This window comes from Panthera tigris, chromosome E1 (assembly GCF_018350195.1).
Source record: "Panthera tigris isolate Pti1 chromosome E1, P.tigris_Pti1_mat1.1, whole genome shotgun sequence".
Classification (NCBI taxonomy): Eukaryota; Metazoa; Chordata; class Mammalia; order Carnivora; family Felidae; genus Panthera; species Panthera tigris.
In genome coordinates this window covers 57,429,105-57,448,545 of record NC_056673.1, presented here as the reverse complement: position 1 = coordinate 57,448,545, position 19,441 = coordinate 57,429,105, and the positions used below count along the sequence as shown (strand labels likewise).

The 19,441-nt window shown below is 50.6% G+C and overlaps 1 protein-coding gene across 3 annotated transcripts; it reads right to left on the bottom strand.

Annotated features, from left to right (window-relative positions):
• Positions 1-1,649: 1,649 nt before the first annotated feature.
• AFMID (arylformamidase) lies at positions 1,650-19,416 on the bottom strand. 3 transcript variants are annotated; one of them, XM_042967015.1, is made up of 11 exons: positions 19,333-19,416; positions 17,624-17,714; positions 7,115-7,264; positions 6,983-7,031; positions 6,468-6,553; positions 6,300-6,372; positions 6,013-6,110; positions 5,638-5,716; positions 5,377-5,518; positions 5,083-5,187; positions 1,650-2,401 (listed from the first exon to the last, which is right to left on the bottom strand). In XM_042967015.1, exons 1-11 carry the CDS (start codon positions 19,390-19,392, stop codon positions 2,369-2,371), a joined length of 966 nt encoding a protein of 321 aa, XP_042822949.1. In that variant the 5' UTR covers positions 19,393-19,416; the 3' UTR covers positions 1,650-2,368. The 3 variants fall into 3 exon arrangements, with proteins under 3 accessions (XP_042822949.1, XP_015397241.2, XP_042822950.1); XM_015541755.2 differs by having other exon boundaries at positions 7,115-7,219; XM_042967016.1 differs by lacking the exon at positions 17,624-17,714 and having other exon boundaries at positions 7,115-7,223.
• Between the last annotated feature and the right edge of the window lie 25 nt (positions 19,417-19,441).

Genomic DNA, 19,441 nt, shown 5'->3' with positions numbered 1-19,441 from the left:
TGATTCTTTGAGAAGTATATCAATGGAAGGTGCATGAAACGGGTTCAGATTTGTTTTCCAAGATCTGGCCAGTTGCCCCCACACTGTCCAGTAAGTGGCTTTGAACAAAGGCAGGTTTGAAACACCACCCGAGTCACATGCTTAGGTCCACTATGTGCTGGGGGCCCATCTCTGCAGCGTTGTTTCTGCCCATGGGTCTGTTTGCTCCTGCTCTAGCTAGATTCTTTTACAGGTGAATAAACGGAGACCCAGAGTGGCTGGTGGGAGTCTGGAAAGGACAGGGAGTGAATCCAGTCTCCAGGAACAGAGCTCTGAGCAGCTCCTGGCTGCTAGGCAACCAAAGAGGGCCAAGACAGGCCCCCACCTGCTCCACAAAGTCAGGAGAGTTCTAGAGGGCTTCACTGCCGCCCCAAAGCTTCAAGTGAGCTTGAAGGACAAAGGGACAGAGAAAGAACTGAAGTCCCTGAAGGCATCACTGACCTCCCAGACCTGGGCGTCCAGGAGGGGCCCGGGGCAGTGGCAAACTTGGGAGAGAACAAGGAAAGAGAGGGAGGGTGGGTGGGGCTGGTTCCCACCTCAAAGCGGTGTCCCAGCAACGGCAAATCCTGCAGCCTACGGGAAAAATCTGTGTGTCCTCTGTCAGGAACAGGGTGTTCTGAAGTCACTTCCCGAGCTGCAGGGGTGGCTGAGTGGCGCCTCTCACATCCGCAGGCCAGAAATAAGAGACCTCCTCAGTGCTCCAGCTCTATGCGGGCTGCTGGCTTCTATTCTTTTAATGTCACAACTTCTTGGAAACTTTTTCTTTTTTAAAAATTTAAGTAGGCTCCAAGCCCAACATGTGGCCTGAACTCATGACCCTGAGATCAAGAGTCGTATATTCTACCATGCTCTATCGACTGAGCCAGGCGGGTACCCCGGGAAACTTTTTACTGTATCATTTAAATTTTTTTTAAAATTTTTTTTTTAATGTTTATTTATTTTTGAGACAGAGACAGAGCATGAACGGGGGAGGGGCAGAGAGAGGGAGACACAGAATCTGAAACAGGCTCCAGGCTCTGAGCTGTCGGCACAGAGCCCGACGCGGGGCTCGAACTCACGAACCACGAGATAATGACCTTAGCCGAAGTCGGCCGCCTAACCGACTGAGCCACCCAGGCGCCCCTGTATCATTTAAAATTTTTTTAAATATTTATTTATTGTGTGTGTGAGAGAGAGAGAGAGCGAACAGGGGAAGGTCAGAGAGAAGGGGAGAGAGACAGAATCCCAAGCAGGCTCCATCCTGTCAGCACAGAGCCCATCTCCGGGCTTGAAATCACAAACCAGGAGATCATGACCTAAGCCGAAATCGAGTCAGATGCTCAACCGACTGAGGCACCCAGGTGCCCTGCCAGTTTTTAAATTTATTTAGTTTTAAATGTTTATTTTTGAGAGAGAGAGAATGAGCAGGGGAGGGGCAGAGAGAGAGGGAGACACAGGATCCGAAGCAGGCTCCAGGCTCTGAGCTGTCAGCACAGAGCCCCACGCGGGGCTCGAACTCACGACCTGTGAGATCACGACCTGAGCTGGAGTCAGGCGCTTAACCAACCAAGCCACCCAGGCGTCCCTACCCCATTTTTAACAAGCCATGAAAATAGTTATCCAGTCCACAGTCTATTTAGTATAACTTTTATATTCAATTGTTTATAGTAATACAATCATTTATATTAGATGAGAGGAAGAAATTAAAATTTCCCACGGTCTCGCTTTGTTTACTGCTGTTACCCTGTGTATATCCTGCTGGTCTTTTTTCTAGATCTATAGATATCTGTGTATCGTATGTCACGTGCCCACATAGAGGTCTATGCATCCTTCTTAAGTGAAAACAGGATCATAGAGGTGGCGGACACATTTTTGTTCTGTCTTTTGCTTAGTTTAAGGCATTTTGCTTTCACAGGGCATAACCTAGGGGGCGCAATTCTTGACCTAGGTGTGGAGACAGCCTGGGTTTCCTGCCAGCAGCTGTGGGATGTCCCACAAGGAATTTGTTGCAAACGTTAAACGAAGTCCCACACTTTGTGACTCATTTCCTTTGACGATCTGGAATAATAAGTTCAAGTCACTCCTATAATGTCATTCTCGTGTGCCTGCGTCGTGGAAGCTTTTTGAATATTTTAGTGTTTCAGATTACATGCTACATTCAGCTTTCACATCTGAATCGATCTGATGTATCCAGACCAGCAAAAGGCCGTGGAGATTTTTAGTGGTGTTCAGAGAAAATGGAGGCGCTCCTGGGCGTGGGGAGAGGCCAGGTTGGCAGGAAGGGGAAGCCCGCGGGGTCTGGGGGGGGAGCTTCACCGTCGGGGTGCCCGCTGGTGGGGGTCCAATGCCGTCAGGGCTCCTGGAGGATTGTTCTCAAAATCATCTGCAGCGATAAGAAAAGACACAAAAGCCTCAGGATTGGAGAGGCGCTTGCAAGGCTCTCTCAGGGGGAATCTGATGAAAGAAAGAAACAGGCTGCATTACTGATGATAGAAATGCCACTTAAAATGACAGCCCAGTCCCATCCTTCCTTTGAAGGGTTCGAAAGAAGCTCTCGACCATACGTAGATTTACCTCCAGCTCGACATGCGGTTTTGTACGACCCATGAGCTAAGAATGGCTTCACTCTTTTAAATGGTCGAGAAAAGACCGAAACAATATTATTTCACAACGTGTAAAAATTATGTAAGATTCAAGTGTCAGCATTCATAAATAAAGTTTTCATGTCACTCATGAGCATTTGTTTCCCCCCAGTTGAAAACCTAACACAGGGGCGCCTGGGTGGCTCAGTCAGTTAAGTGCCTGACTCTTGATTTCAGTTCAGGTCATGATCTCACGGTTCATGAGTTCGAGCCCCGCATGGGGCTCCACCCTGACGGGGTGGAGCCCGCTTGGGATTCTCTGTCTCCCAATCTCTCTGCCCCTCCCCCACTGGTGCTGTCTCAAAAAAAAAAAAATCAAAAGCACATTTTTTTTAAGTAATACGTGCTCATGTTAGCAAATGTGGAATTGCATTTTTTTTTTTTTACTGTTTATTTTTGAGAGAGAGACAGAGTGTGAGTGGGGGAGGGGCAGAGAGAGAAGGAGACAGAATCGGAAGCAGGTTCCAGGCTCCAAGCTGTCAGCATAGAGCCTGACACAGGGCTGGAACTCATGAACCATGAGATCATGACCTGAGCTGAAGTCGGACGCTTCACCGACTGAGCCACCCAGGCGCCCCTGGAAATGAATTTTTTTTTTTTTTTGGAAATGAATTTTTAAAATGCACTGTGTGATACTACTGACAATTGAGTTTTTCGTATGCATACATATGCCTCCAAGGGTCTAGCTGTCTATGTATCATTGAATTGGGGATATACTGGATCAGTTTCTTGTGTTTTTGCTTTCACATCTGAATCAATTTGATGTATCCTCACTACTTTTCACAAACTGTGTTCCATTACCTGATTATGTCATAATGTAACCTCATTGGGACATTTAGGTTGTTTCCCAGTTTTGAATATTCATACAGTTGCAGGGGCTATCTCTGTGTATTTCTTTGATTATCCGGAAGAGAAATTCCAAGCTGCAGAATTACTGGGCTAGTGGGTTTGGATCCATATTGCCAGGCTGTGCGCCCCCCGGCAGAACTGGAGAGGACCCCCTCCACCATCTCTCCAGCAGTGCTGGGCATAATTATCATTAGAACATTTTCTCTTCCTTTTTTTCTATTTTTTAATTTTTTAGACATTTGTTTATTTATTTTGAGAGAGACAGAGACAGTGTGTTGGGGGTGGGGGCAGAGAGAGGGAGAGGGAGACGGAGAGGGAGAGGGAGAGAGAGAGAGAGAGAGAGAGAGAGAGAGAGAGAATCCCAAGCAGGCTCTGTGCTGCCAGTACAGAGCCTGACATGGGGCTGAACCTATGAAACCACGAGATCATGACCTGAGCCAAAATCAAGAGTCGGGTGCTTAACTAACTGTACCCAGGCGCCCCTTATGAGAACATTTTCAATGACAGGTGGGAAAGGACTGTCATTTTAAGTGACATTTCTAATATCCCTGGTATAATCTTCCCCCCATGTTTATTGGCCATTTATATTTTTTCTTAAACCATCCCTTATTCTTTATCCATTTTTGCTATTTATGTCTGTTTCTAAATAGAAATTAAAACAGTTCTTATTGATTCGAAAGTACTCTTTATACAGTAAGAATATTAATTATGTAAGAATTAAACTGAATGCTATAGGGGTGCCTGGGTGGCTCAGTCAGTTAAGCATCCGACTTTGGCCCAGGTCATGATCTCAACAGTTCGTGGGTTCGAGCCCCGTGTCGGGCTCTGTGCTGACGGCTCAGAGCCCGAAACCTGCTTCGGATTCTGTGTCTCCCTGTCTCCCTGCCCCTCCCCTGCTCTCTGTGTGTGTGTCTCTCTCTCTCGTTCAAAAATAAATATTTTTTAAAAATTAAAAAAAAAAAACACTGAATGCTATCAAAGCCTTACTGAGGTGGCAGCTGATTAAAATTGAAATTCTGAAGAACCACTTTCCCGTTGGGGGTGGGGGGGGCGCGGAGAAAAAGAAAAAGAAGAGAAGAGAAGTGGTAACTCTGTATCTGCCAGGCCTGCGGCAAATACTCTCCCCAGCTTATTCTTTGACTTGTAAAAGAATTCTCCACGTTAAAATTGTAATGTTTGATTTTCAAAAGGATTCTCCACGTTTAAGTTGTAATCAACATTTCTGAACCAAATCCGCCCATCTTGTCCTGTATGGAGTTGGCTCTGCCTTATGCTTAACACAGGCTAACACTTTCCTTGGCCCAGATCAATGCCTCTCCGCCTCGGCACCAAGCCCCGTGCAACTCCCACCTGTGTGCCCAGGCACAGAGTCTGGGGCTCTTTCAAAGAGAGGTGAAGTCTAGGCAGCCGGGGGGGGGGGGGGACTCAAGTCCTACCATAGGGTCCCCAGCCTCCCAGAGGCCAAGGAACTAATGAAGTGACTCCTCTGTGCTCCCCACCTACCCTCCTGTCTGTATGTCTGGGGGTGCTAACGCAGGACCCATGCCCTCCACAGTGAAGGGATGTGCCCCACCTGGGTGAGCACGTAGTCGTCCTGGGTTAGCTTCCAGATGATTTCAAAGTGATCCACATCGTGGAGTTCTTCAAACGAGGCGTTCCATCCTCCTCTGCACAGTGTCTGGGTAGAGAAAAGGGCCAAGCAGGAGCGTGAGGCAGCAGGGCCCTGCCTGACCCGGAGCAGGTGCTCGCTCGGTATTTGTTGAATAAATGGCTGATGGTCTTGGGGTCCCTTTGGGTGAAATAAAGGGGAAGGTAATGACAGCGCATGACCCTCAACCTCTGGCCAGAGGCGGGGTGCTGGGGGTACCTGATAAAATTCCCTGGACTGTCGGGAGAATTCGGGGGAGTCGTGTTGGCCCACGATCACCAGCACGTGGCAGGCGGGATCCACGGGCTGTGTCAGGGCCGCCTCCAGGAGCTGCTGTGGACCATTCCTCCGAGCATCCTCCCTGATGCGGGGGTCGGGGGGGGGCAGGCATGGGTCAGGACGGAGAAAAGCCCGCGCGTCACCCCTGGCCCGCCTGGTAGGTTCAAGCTCAGCTAGGGAAGGAGGGGGCAAGTGACTCACAGGGTCATGAGGAGAGGGCCGTTCTGAGAGGTGAACACGATGGGCTCTAGGTCATAGATCCCACTTACCAGGAAAAAGCCTGTAAAGGTGAAGAGCCGTCAGAGGGCCAGGCTCTAGGTGGGGCCAACACCCCACCCATACCAGGCTTCCTGTAGGCACCCAGTGGGGCAATATGGGGCCAGCCCAGCGTCCAGGCCCAAAGGGGCGAGACCAGGGTAGGGGTAGAGAAGAAGCAAAGACGAGCCCATGTCACAGGGCTCCAAGCCCCCAGCTCAAGCACGTCATGGCTGTTGGGATTTTGTGCAGCTGGTGCGGCCCTCGGGCCCATCTGGGGAGGGAGAAGGCTGCCCGGCCAGCCCGCAGTCCCAGGGAAACCTCTGAGGTTGGGTGCGACTGCATGCTTGGTCCAGTCGGCCAGGAGCATCATGGCGGCCAGGTGGGCCCCAGCTGAGTGTCCGCACAGGTAAATCCCCCTGGGTTGGGTCAGAGGAGAGAGAGCCGGATTTGCACTCGGTGGCCCGAGTGCATCAGGTCGGTATCGAGGAGTCCCGGTTCGCCTTCTGCTCCACAGGCCAGAGGGAGCAGCTGGGCTGCATCCCGGGGGCTGAATCCACGGTCCTCCCACATCGTCTGGCCAAAGGGAAATCTGCAGTGATACCTACTCGTTGCGTGGATACTGCTTCTGGATATACACGATGCTCCGGGTCGCTTGGTGTACCATCTGGTCCAGGGTACCTGCACAGAGAACACGAGTCGGGGCAGGATCCGTCAGGGGCTCTCTCCCCTCCAAAGCCCACCAGGCTTCAAACCGGTGAGACCGTCGTCCTTACCTTTGGGGGCTATGTCATAAGCCACTATCACCACGGCCACTCCCTGTGCTGTCAGTGGGTTGACCATGAAGGCTGATGTATCTTTACTGCAGAAAGAGAGACGGAGGTGTAGTTAAGGATCCCGAGGTGAGATCATCCCTGATTCAGGGTGGGCATAAATCCCATGACTGGTGACACTATAAGAGAAGGGCGGGGGATGATCTGAGACACGGACACAGAGGAGGCCCCGTGAGGATGGACGCAGAGACGGGGGTGATGCGGCCACAGCCAACGAAAACCCAGAGCCCCCAGCCGCTGGAAGACGCAGGAGTGGGTTCTCCCCCCCCCCCCCCCGGCGCCTCTGGAGGGAGCAGGGCCCTGCCCACACCTTTATCTCAGACTTCTGGCCTCCAGAGCTGTGAGAGAACGCACTGCTGTGGTCAGACACGGAGTTTGAAGCAGCAGCTCGCTCGATCTCCTACACCAGGGAAGGGCGGATGTCCCTTTCTCCCTGTTCATCCAAGCTCCCGACTCACCTTCCGCTCTGCCAGTACCCGCCATGGAAGAACACACAGAAAGGCGAGGCTGTAAGACAGACACAGGGCGTGGGGGGCTGAGCCGGGTGCCCAGCTGAGCCCTGCTGCGGGACCACCCGCCCATTCGCCTACCTTCAGACACTTGCTCGGGAAAGTAGATGTCCAGGTTCTCCCCCTCGCCGTCTCCGTAGGGGACATGCAGCAGGTTCCTCCTGGTGGCTCGGGCCCTCTTAGTAGCTGTCTCGAGAAGTGGACGGGTCACTATTAGCACGACCTGCTGACCTGCAGCAGTTTTCCATTTTACCGAAGGTAGAAACCTTTCTGCTGAAAGCCCCTTTGGGTCGGCCGATCAGCCCCACTTTTCAGAACTCCGTGAAAGATGCCCCTCCCCCCCCCCAAGTCCTCATGATCAACTGTGCCGGGTTCTGGAGCCTCCCCTGGGGGTGTAGTTGCAAAGAGACCAGACTGTCCCACCCAAGTGCGACCAGTACTATGCGCTGACATCTGTCTGTAAGTGAGCTGTGGTTCTGAAGGTCACCTTTTACCACCACTTTCTTACGCACCCGCTTCGTGCGTTGTACTCCGTTTCACGCTCCAGGAAGTATAAACTTTTCCAAGTCTTTGGAAAATCAATCTTCCAGGGAAGCAAGATATAAACTCACTTCAAATAAATAACGATACGTATCAAAGCCCGAGAAGATCATACTCCTTGATGCATGAGTCCTTATGCACGTAATTTTTATAAGGAAATAATCAGAAACATTCCCAAGGACTTGTTTTAAAGATGCCCACAGTAATGCTATGTGTAACAGCAAAATACTGCCTGTAACAGAAGGCTGCTTAAATACAGTACGGTATATCCCCTTTCTCTGCGTTATCGTGCAGCCGGGCATTCATCATCCTTGATATATTTTTTACCTTGTTTACTGTCTGTTGCCCTCACTGTCAAGGGCTTGGCTTTGCCCACCTCTGTACACCCAGGATCTGATACGTAGTAAACAATTCAAAGAAAGTTGTGTGGAAAAGAAAGAAAAAGAAAAGTGTGTGATAAGTAAATATTTCACTAAGCAGTGCTGGGTCAAATGAATATCCAAATGAAAACAAAATAGTTTGTTAGGGCACCTGGGTGTCTCAGTCGGTTAAGCGTCCAACTTCGGCCCAGGTCATGATCTTGACGTTTGTGAGCTCAAGCCCCACATTGGGCTGTCTGCTGTCAGCACAGAGCCTGCTTCGGATCCTCTGTCCCCCCCTCTCTCTGCCCTTCCCCTGCTTGTGCTCCCTCTCTCTCTCTCTCAAAAATAAACGTTAAAAAAAAAAAAGTTTCTTGATCCTTACCTCACACCACATCAGATCAGTTCCTGATGGACTATCTAAACATGAAAGAGAAGGCAACAAAGCTCTTGGAAAAGAAAACAGGAGATCTTCATGATCTTGGGATAGACAAAGATTGCATAAATAGGACCCAACATGTACTAATCAAAAAGGAGGGGTGCCTGGCTGTCTCAGTCAGTAGAGCACGTGACTCTGGATCTCGGGGTTGTGAGTTTGAGCCCCATGTTGGGTGTGGAGATTAATTGCAAAACAGTTTACATAAATACAATAGAGCCTGATCAGTGTGATCTTTCTGATACTGAACATTGGGGCAGTGAGACATGAACTTGGGATCCGTGTCCCTGGAGGTGCCCAGGTCCCCAGCCTTGGGGTCCATAGAGGCGGGCCCAAAAGGAAACCAGTGCACCTCTTGGCTGGATGATTCTGCAACTCTAGAAGGGACAAACCCAGTAGGAAAAGATAGTTTGTATAAAGTATGTTTAGGCCTAAACTCACTGGTAAAATAGGCCGTCTCCATTTCAGAGAGACCGCTCAAGGCCAACAGAAACAAAAATGATGGGAGATGCCAAGTTTCCCCCCATGCCAAAACCAGAGACGAGGCTGCCTCTGCAGAACAGGCCAAGTGGCTGTAAAACCAGTTTTGCTGTCAGACCTTGTCTACTGACGCCCCTGTCCTGAGAGTGAAAGGACGAGACAAGGCTTCTTAGAGGAGATGTGGCTTGCTGTGTGTCCCTGCTCCCTCTCTGGTGCTGGGCAGCGGCAGGGGGAGACTTCCCATCTCCCAAAGCGACCAGCTGCTCAGAGAGCCTGATGTGTGACTCCTGCAAGTGTCTAACGAACGGAACAAAACAGGCTCCCCCTGTGCCGGCCACACTGGACACAGCTCACTCTGAAGGACTTGCTTAACGGAATGGATCTATTATTAATTAGATAATTTTTTTAATGTTTATTTATTTCTGAGGGAGAGAGAGTGTGTGAGCAGGGGGAGGAGCAGAGAGGGAGACACAGAATCCGAAGCAGGCTCCAGGTCCCGAGCTGTCAGCCCAGAGCCCGACGCGGGGCTCGAACTCACGAACCGCGAGATCATGACCTGAGCAGCAAAGTTGGACGCTCAATCGACTGAGCCACCCAGGCGCCCCTGTCATTAATTTTTCTTATGGAGACACAATATGTTTGTATGGTTCACACACACACACACACACACACACACACACACACACACACACACACACACAAGGCTTCCTACGGGTGCCTGGGTGGCTCAGCCGGTTAAGCGTCCAACTCTTGATTTCAGCTCAGGTCATGATCTCATGGTTCTGAGATTGAACTCCATGTCTGCCCTGACAACGCAGAGTCTGTCTGAGATTCTCTTTCTCTCCCTCTCTCTCTGCCCCTCCCCCACCTCTCCCAATAAATACACCTTAAAAAAAAAAAAAAAAAAGGCTTTCCAGTGAGACGTTCCCTCACCGCCTCTCACCTGCCTGCTTTCCCGGCCCCTTGCCCAGGTGACCTCCGTTACTAACACGGATATAGACCCTCTCAACCTTTCGTCCAAAGGGCAGCATATAAAATACGTGTCTGCCCTGCCCACTTCGCGTAGTGTTTCTTGGAGAGTTTTCCCCATCTGTACACAGCTTCCTTGTTCTTCCCTTCTTTATAGACCTTCCTCCGCTCTTATATTCCATCTGAGGGTTGCATGCTAACCAGTCATGCCAGTTGCGCAGGCCCAACAAACCACATCCCATCATCAGGAAATCCTCTCCGTGCGTCTCCTCCCGCCTCCCCTGTGACTACCTTGTTGGATGTCCCTCCCCTTCTCCGCTGGAAGCAACGGGCGGCCCTCACTGCTTGCCTACTTCTTCCGCCAAATGCCCTCCGGCCACAGGTGTGAGCCAGTCCTGGGCACACCTTTCCCTCTCAGGTTCAAGTCCGTCCGGGGCTCCTGTGCGAGTTGGCTCCCACTGCTGTGACCAAATACCTCAGGGTGCGGAGGCTTAACCTACATTTACTTTTCACAGTTCTGGGTCCCGGAAGGCCTAGATCCAGGCGCCAGAGGGGCTTGTGTCTGGGGACGGCCCTCCCCTTGGGTGGCAGGTGGCCACCTCCTCACTGGGTGCATACACGCCTCTTCTGGGTGGGGCTGTGGGCTCTTGGCGTCTCTAGGGAGGCAAGCCCTCGGGTGTCTCTTCTAAGAATCCAGCCAGGTCAGGACCCCACGCTTATGACCTCAATTTACCTAATCACTCCAAATACAGCCACCCTAAGGGTTAAGGCTTCAGCATGTGAATCTGGGGAGGGCACAAAGATTCAGTCCGCAGCATCTGGCACACCACCCCCAAAAGCCCTGGGGCTCTACAAAATCAACCCTGCCCAGCACACCTTCCTCTAGGGGTCGACCCTGGCCACCCTAACACCCCCCGCCCAGCACCCGCCTCGCCTGCTCCATACTGCCAGAGGGCTTGTCCCTTCTAACGGACTACGGCATTTACTTTGTCCTCTTCCCCTGCCCCGTTAAGAGTCACGACCAGGGCACCTGGGTGGCTCCGTCAGTGAAGCGTCTCACTTCGACCCAGGTCATGATCTCTCGATTCACGAGTTAGAGCTGACGGCTCAGAGCCTGGTGCCTCCTTCCGATTCTGTGTCTCCCTCGCTCTCTGCCCCTCCCCCACTTGCACTCCATCTCTGTCTCTCCAAAAAAAAAAAAAAAAAAAAAAAAAAATCACAGTGAAAGACAGCAGAGAATACAGGCAATACCACTGTGATAATGTGGAAAGTGACAGATGGTGACTCCACTTCTCATGATGAGCACAGAGTCATGTAGAGAACTGTTGAATCATTGTGTTATACACCTGAAATTAATATACCTTGTAAGTCGACTGTATTTCAATAACACGGTAAGAAGGGGGGCACCAGGGGGGCGCAGTCGGTTAAGCCTCCGACTCTTGATCTCAGCTCAGGTCATGATCTCACAACTAGTGGGGCATTCACTTTTGAATGCCCCCCTCTCTGTAAAGAGAGCTTTCATACTCCTCTTGCTTTCTGATCTTATACCCTAGTAAACCTTTGCCTGCTGCTCAAAAAAAAAAAAAAAAAAAAAAACAACTCTCACAATTTGTGAGTGTGAGCCCTGCACCAGGCTCTGCGCTGATGGCCAGGAGCCGGTTTGGGATTCTGTCTCTCCTCTCTGCCCCTCCCCTGCTTGTGCATACGAGCACGAGCTTTCTCTCTCTTCCAAAATAAATAAATAAAAGTTAAAAAAAATATATTAATTAATTAATTAATTTTTTTAACGTTTATTTATTTTTGAGACAGAAAGAGACAGAGCATGAACAGGGGAGGGGCAGGGAGAGAGGGAGACACAGAATCTGAAACAGGCTCCAGGCTCTGAGCTGTCAGCACAGAGCCCGACGCGGGGCTCGAACTCACGGACCGCGAGATCATGACCCGAGCCGAAGTCGGACGCTTAACCGACCGAGCCACCCAGGCGCCCCCCAAAAAATTTATTTTTAAAAAATAAAATAAGAAGAAAGAGAAAAAGATTCACATTGATGCACGGGCAGGGGTTTGTGTGTTTTGCTCACTGATGTATTCCGTGCACAAAATGAGTGACCAGTACATGTCAGGCACCCAGTAAATATTCATTGAACGGATTGGCACCTGAGGAAGGAGTCCTCTGCTGGAGGCATTTGGGCTGGGTTAGCACAAGTAACCCTGCCGTGATCAGCCCCGTGCACACGTCACCACTGTGTGTGGGGGTCTGAAGGAAGCACTCTCAGCAGTGGAATTTCTGCATTAGGAGGTCTATTCATTTCTCATTTTTTTAAAAAAGTTTATTTATTTATTTGAGAGAGCACGCAAGCGAGCAGGGGAGGAGCAGAGACAATCCCAAGCAAGTTCTGCGTTGTCAGCACAGAGGCTGACGTGGGGCTCGATCTCATGAACTGTGAAATCATGACCTGAGCTGAAACCGAGAGTTAGAGGCTTAACCGACTGAGCCACCCAGGCGCCCCTTCTCAAGAGTTCTTAAAGTACACATGGACCAGCCAGATTCATTTTGTGCCAGAACTAAGAAAAGACTATGAAATTTATGTTCTGAGTTGAAGAGTGATTCAAACCACACAGCTGTAGATATGCACTATCATGGACGTGTCTCCCTCAGCTATTAAAAAGCTCAGCTGACCCTGAGAAAGAGAGGAACTGTTTCTCTCCAGGAGTGGACCCTGCGGCTGGTGACGGGCAGCTGGGTGCAGGGGCAGAGAACGAGGTGACTCACAGCCTCCCCACCGAGGGTGAACACCACCAGCCCTCCAGTCTCCGGACCCCAGGGCAGGAACACGGGAGGACGTCAATGAATAGACCTCATTAAAACGTCCTCTTTTTGATACTGAAGAAACTGAGTTTCTATTATTTGCAACTGAAAGTATCCAAACTCTTACAGACAGAAACCCCAGGCCCGGGGACCCATCCAGAGCACATGTCAGGGGAATTAGAGGAAGGGGAGACCAGAGTCCTTAGGGACTTATGCAAGATACAGCAGGGGGACCACACGGTCCCAGAAAGGCTGAAGACCTTATTCCACCAGGCTGTGGCAGCACTTTAAAAAAATGGCAGGGTCCCATCAGTCATCCTCTGGTTAACGATGGGTGGTGGAATTATTGATGATTTTATTTTGTAAGTCTATTCGAGTAAGCATATGCTCCTTTCCTAATAAGAAAACAACGGTTACCTAAAAATAGCCAAGGTGGCACAGAGCAGGGCTGCTTGGCCTGCAATCTGGGGACACTGGGAGCCCTACCCTGTTTGCTACCGGTCTATGATGAGCTGAATACACAAAGTGAAAGTAAGCATTTGGAATGTATGCAATTGTGTCGAACGGCTTTGTCTACTGGACTTAGTAATAAGAAATCAAGAGCTTTCAAACGAAAACGTGTACACGGATGGTTCACAGCAGCCCTATTCACAGTTGTCAAAAGGCGGACAGCCCAAATGTCTGTCAGTGAATAAACATGACGTGGTAGGTCCATACGATGAAGGCGTGAAGTAGTGATCGGCATTATATACCGTGGATGGAGCTCCGGAACATTATGCCAAGAAGCCAGCCACAAAAGGCCACACATACATGTAGGATTCCATTCCGACCGGGTGTCCAGAATAGGTAAATCCGTAGACAGCGACGGCGAGGGGGGGAAATGGGGAGTGACTGATGGTAGGGCTCCTTCTGAGGCAACGAAAATGATATTTGGAACAAGGTACTGATGATGGCTGCACAAATCTTGAAGGTTCTAAACGCTACCGAATTGTACGCTTTAAAATGGTTAGAATGGTCAATTTTATATGTACTGTAGCACAGTCCGACAAAACTGGGGCTTGTATCTTTTGTGCCTTTGTTTTTCTCCTTTCACTTTTCCGGTGGAGAGGGAAAAGCCCAAGCTGGGAGCCTGCGAAGGTAGTGGGGTGGGGATCCCTAGTAGAGGCTGGCGGACACGAGGCTCCACCCACGTCACTGGTGATTGGTTCTCCTGGAGAGGGGCGTGGACTAGGACCTGCCGGAAGCTAGCAGAGGTAGGGCGCCCAGAAGGCAGTTCAGTATCTGCCTATCTACCAACCTACCCACCTACCTACCTTATTCATCCATCCATCTATCCATCCATGTATCCCTCCCTCATTTCGTGTACAATGTATTGGTACTAAGAGGTGGGGAATAAGCTTAGGAATTCCCTGAGCCTGCACTGATGGGTTAACAAGGCATAAAGAATTGCAAAGCCATAGGATGCTCACACCCAAGTCTGGGTAAACAAGATGAGGTAAATAAATAGAGAGAGGGTGGGGCAAAGGCCCCAATACAAAGGTATATGCGGTAAATAAGATTAGGTATTCAGGGCGGACCCCCCAATTTAGTACTATAGCAGAAAGCTGCTTTCACAGGAAGGAAGAACCAAGTTAGGTAAACAGGTAAATAGGGCCATAGATCTCTGTGCGGTGAAGTGGCCCAGAGAGGAGCTAATTATCAAAAGAAAGGTGCCTTGCTGACCCTGAGGTAGCACACTCGGTCCGTCTTATCCCCTAGGCTACCTAAGACAAACAGACACGGCGCCTCCTGTCTGCCGTTAACAACCATCTGCCCGGCGCCAGGATTTTGTTTTATATTGGCCGCCGAAACCCCTAACACTGTATATCTTCAAACCCCCCTTTCCCTCACGCCCATGAGTTAATGTTCACAGATTTATTGTCTCTTTGTGCACCCCCATCACCATGTTTGTAAGCCTTCTGATCCCAATAAAAACAGAGCAAGGACCCTGAATCGGGGCTCTTGTCTTCTCTTGGGCATTAGCCGTCTCTCAGATTTTAATCCTGCGTCCCGCTTTCTTGCTGGACAAGAAAGAACTCTAGACCCAGAGTCTACGACACTGAGTCTCGGTAAAACAAGTCTAAAACTACTGAGAGAGGAAATAGTTCTGAAAACCTGTCCTGCCAGCTCGCCTCTGCTTTCTGCCCCTGCTCACCGAGCAGTCCCCTGGCCTGAGGGAGGCCAGGTCTTTGTGGCAGATAAAGGTGGTCTGTCTACTTGTTAGAAAAGAACACGGCCCCCCTGCCAGTTAATAGGTTGATGGCTATGAGGATGAATACAAATCAAAGTATGAGAGAGAGAGAGAGAAAAAAAAAAAATTAAGTCTCCCTGGTGCAGAAAAGGAAAAGAGAGCCTCCTCCTTCCCTTTTCTTAGAGCAGTTATTTTGCGAAACTCTTTATGAATCTTTCCTCTCCCCTTTGAAGTGTATGTAAATATTTTGAAGAGCTAAATGAGTCTCTTGCCAGTTTTCCAACCTCGGAATGTTTTCCTCCAGGACCTGGGGCGTCATCACTTTGAAATGTAATCATCAAGATACAGTGCCCCTACCCCCAGATTCTGCGGTCAGACAGGAGCCTACCTTCTACAGGTGCCCGGCTCCAAGTTACAAAAGTACTTTGTTGGGAAGGCTTCTTTTTCCTCTGGAGAAAGGCAATTGGCAAGCACAGATGGCCACCCTCATTACCAGGTGGACTTAGGAAGATCTAGGAGGACAAGTGGCACTGTGAGGCCACCTGCTTCAGCACAGGTATCATTTCTCTTGAGAACAGGTATGCAGTGGGGGTGTATCTGCCTGCCTGCATAAAAGGGTGAGGTTTCTGGGGTGCCTGCCTGGCTCAGTAGGGAGGGCGTGCAACTCTCGATCTCTGGGTCGTGAGTTCGAGCCCCACGTTGGGTGTCGAGATGACTTAAATGCATAAACAAATAAAAGCTTTTTTTTTTTTTTTTTAAAAAAAAGGGTGAGGTTTCTTTCTGGTTTCACAGTCTCTTTAGCAGCTTGCCTGTGGTGCACATCACAGTTCGGTTTAACCCTTATTCAATAAAAACTCATTTTCTTTCTCTCTGTCCTTTGTGGAGAGGCTTTCTGGCTCAGCAGGAATCTATTTCTCTTCACTTGCCCTTCCTGTGCCTTTGCCGCCCCCCGTGAGCTTGCATGGGAGGAGGCAATCCCGGAGACGGCAGGCAGCACCGAGGAGGTCTGGGGAGCACCTTCAGGAGAGGCCGACTATTGCACACTCAACGGACACTGCCCGACCCACCTCACCCCATCAGGCTGCCCCGCTCCTTTCTGGAAGCTCAGCTCCGGGAGGTGGCTACCGTCACGAGCTGCGTGACTTGGGTAAGTTATTTAACCTCATCGAGCAGGGGTGAGGCCCTTGCTCTGGGCACAGCATGGGGGCGTCAGCACCAAAACTTCAGTCATGAAGTTCGTTTTGGGCTGAAGGTCTGTGTCCCCCAGCGCTCATATGTTGAAGCACTGCCCCGTAACGTGATGGTATGACAGGTGGTAACTTTGGAAGGTAGTTGGGTTTCGATGGGGTGAAGCGCTATGGTAGGATTAGAGGCCTTATAAAAAGAGGAAGAAGGGGACGCCTGGGTGGCTCAGTCGGTGAAGCATCTGACTTCGGTTCAGGTCACCATCTCGCGGTTCGTGAGTTGAAGCCCGGCGTTGGGCTCTGTGCTGACAGCTCAGAGCCTGGAGCCTGCTTCGGATGCTGTCTCTCTCTCCCTCTCTGCCATTCCTCCTACTCACGCTCTGTCTCTCTCTCTCCCTCTCTTTCTCTCACAAATAAACATTAAAAAAGAAATTTAAAAAAAATAAGAAGAAAGAGGGGGCACTTGGGTGGCTCAGTCGGTTAAGGGCTCAGGTCAGGATCTCAGGGTTCGTGGGTTCGAGCCCCACATCGGGTTCTGTCTGTGCTGACAGTGCAGAGCCTGCTGGAGATTCTCTCTCTCTCTCTCTCTCTCTCTCTGCCCCTCCCCTGCTCGTGCGTGCATGCTCTTTCTCTCTCTCTCTCTCTCTCTCTCTCAAAATAAATAAACTTAAAAAACTTTTTAAAAGGAGAGGAAGACAGACCAGAGCTCTCACTGTCTCTCTGCCATGTGAGGACAGCATGGAAAAAGCAGCTGTCTGCAAGCCGGGAGAACTCTCATCAGGGAACCAAACTGGCCAGCACCTCGCTCTTGGGCCTTCTTAGCCCCCAGAACTGTGAGAAACAGATTCCTATCATTTAAGCCACCCGTTCTATGGCATTTTGCAATGGCAGCCCAAGCTGACCAATATAAAGATAAATAGTATTTAAATGCAATATATATATATATAAATCAAAATTAATAATTAATGCTAAATGTCCATGGCCAACAAAATGTCAACATTTTATTTTGTTCTACTTTTTAAATTAAAAAAAAATTTTTTTAACGTTTATTTATTATTGAGAGACAGTGAGACACAGAGCGTGAGCAGGGGAGGGGTAGAGAGAGGGGGAGACACAGGATCGGAAGTAGGCTTCAAGCTCCGAGCTGTCGGCACAGAGCCCGACGCGGGGCTCGAACTCATGAACCGCGAGATGGTGACCTGAGCCGAAGTCGGACGCCCGACCGACTGAGCCACCCAGGAGCCCTTTTTGCTTTTTATAAATATCAACAACATTCCAGGTTCAGCCAAGTGGGAGGCCTGCCTTTTTCTCACCCTACTTCCTGGCGCCCCTGTAGCATGTGGCCTTACTGGTCTGGGCACTGTCAGCCGAGCAGGAGAGGAGGTGGAACACAGCCTATTGGGCCTTTCCTGCCTCCAGCTGACCTGTGGCGAGGGCTCCTGGATGCCTGGCCCTGAGCCAAAGAGGCTTGCATGGTACCTGGACTTTGGGAACTGTCCCGAGAGCCTCCTCCTGCCCCCAGCATTCTGAACCACTGCCATATGCTAGAGTCCACCCACAGCATCCAAGGGGAGGGCCCCCAGTACCCTCATCCCCTATCTGTGAGTAGGTCCTCAGGGCCTCCTCGGCTCCCAGTCGGATGACCCATCTGCTGGGGCTGTACTGATTCTCCAGCTCCTATGGAACACAGAAGTTTCCGTAAGACCTTTGTTCTCCACACAACGTGCCCCCACCCCTCCGAATGCCTGCCTTGAGAAGCCCCCTCCCCAATATCTCAGGCTCTTTAGAGGCCCTCAGCTTCCTTCAAGCCCCTGGTATCCCACTTTCCACTCTCCCCCGACACCAATTAATTAGGTATTTCAGATACAACATCACAGGGGCTCTCAGATTCACGGTCTAGAGCTATGGCCATGCTTTTAACTAGTGGCCAGCCTTAAAGGGGAGATAAGGTCCTATAAAATGTGTTCTGGTTAATGCCACCATGGGCACCACTCCTACTGCAGGAGGCCAGGTTGCTGGGGTGGTCACCGCAGAGAAAGTGTGGCAGAGCTTATCTCTGAGAGGCCACGGTTCTGACTGCAGGAGGGCCCAGAGCAAAGGTACAGGGCTCAGGAGGGGGGAATCAAAGGTCGGTCTGGAGATAGTGATAGGCCAGACTGCTGAATCACAGAGGTGAGGCTGGGCAGCTGGGACCGGAAGACGGAGGGTCTCACATATCAGGCTAAGATGTTCAGACTTCATGTAGAAAGTAACAAGAACCAGGTTTTGGAGAAAAAGTTCAAAGGCAAGGAGAAAGAGTGAAGCCCCAAATGGGAAACTGGAAGACAGGGTAGCTTCACAGAAGGATCTGGGGCTCTGGAGTCAGATGGGTTGAGGGCCATCCATGCTCCGTCACTTACAGGCTGTTTTTACCCTGGGCAACTTACAGTCTCTGAGTCTCAGTTCCCACATCTATATAACGGGCAAAATAGCAGCCTCACAAGGTGAAAGGTCATAAGGCACGTAAATGAAGTAAAACCAGCCATTCAAATGCGGGTTATTGCCTCCTCGAGCTGAACGAGGTTGCTGGCCAGGGTTCTTTAGATCTGTACAATCTGTGCCTGTCAGACGTTCACAGCCATCCCTGGCACACACGGTGACTGCTGTCACCGTCTTCACTGTTCTTAAGTATGCTAATGATAATGCAACGGGCTTCTGAGAGTCCTCTGATATTGTAGGCAAGTGTGTGGGGGACAGAGACACAGAGACAGAGAATGGGATTTCTTGGGGGGTTAGTGTCCATAACTTAACCAGATTCCCAGATGTATCAGTGGCCAGAATAAAAAAAAAAAAAAAACCGAAAAAAACTAACAAAACTCCCAAAACAAACCAACCACTGCCTGACATGCGGGGGAAACTGGTTAGGAAGTTACAGTTGAATGATCACAACACATGCTTTGCCGGTGTGGTTTCCAGCCCTCACAACCACCCTGCAGTAAACACCTGCAGCCTTCCTGCCTGCCTGCATCCAGCATCCTGCGACCTGCCTGCACGGTGAGACCCTGCGCTTGAGGTCGGCAGCGTGGCCCCCTGGATGGCTATCGGCACAGCTTCGGTCTTCTCTGCCCTTAAAAGGCTGCCTGTGGCCAGAAGCAAACCAGACCGGGGCGCCAAAGCTTTCGGAGCAGGCACGCCCGGCGCTCGCCGGCGCGCTCGGGGGTGGTGGGTCAACGGGCTCCGAAGCTCCGTTCCTGGAACTGCATCCAATCTCCGCGCTGCCCAGCTCAGCCCCAGCCGCCGCCTGCAACCCGCCTACCTCCTTAGACAGCTTCTTCCAGGGAGCCTCGGCCCGGCGACCCCGCTGGGGAACCTCCATCCCGCCGCTACCGCGAGACGGTGCTCCCCGCCTGCTTTTTCTACGCGGG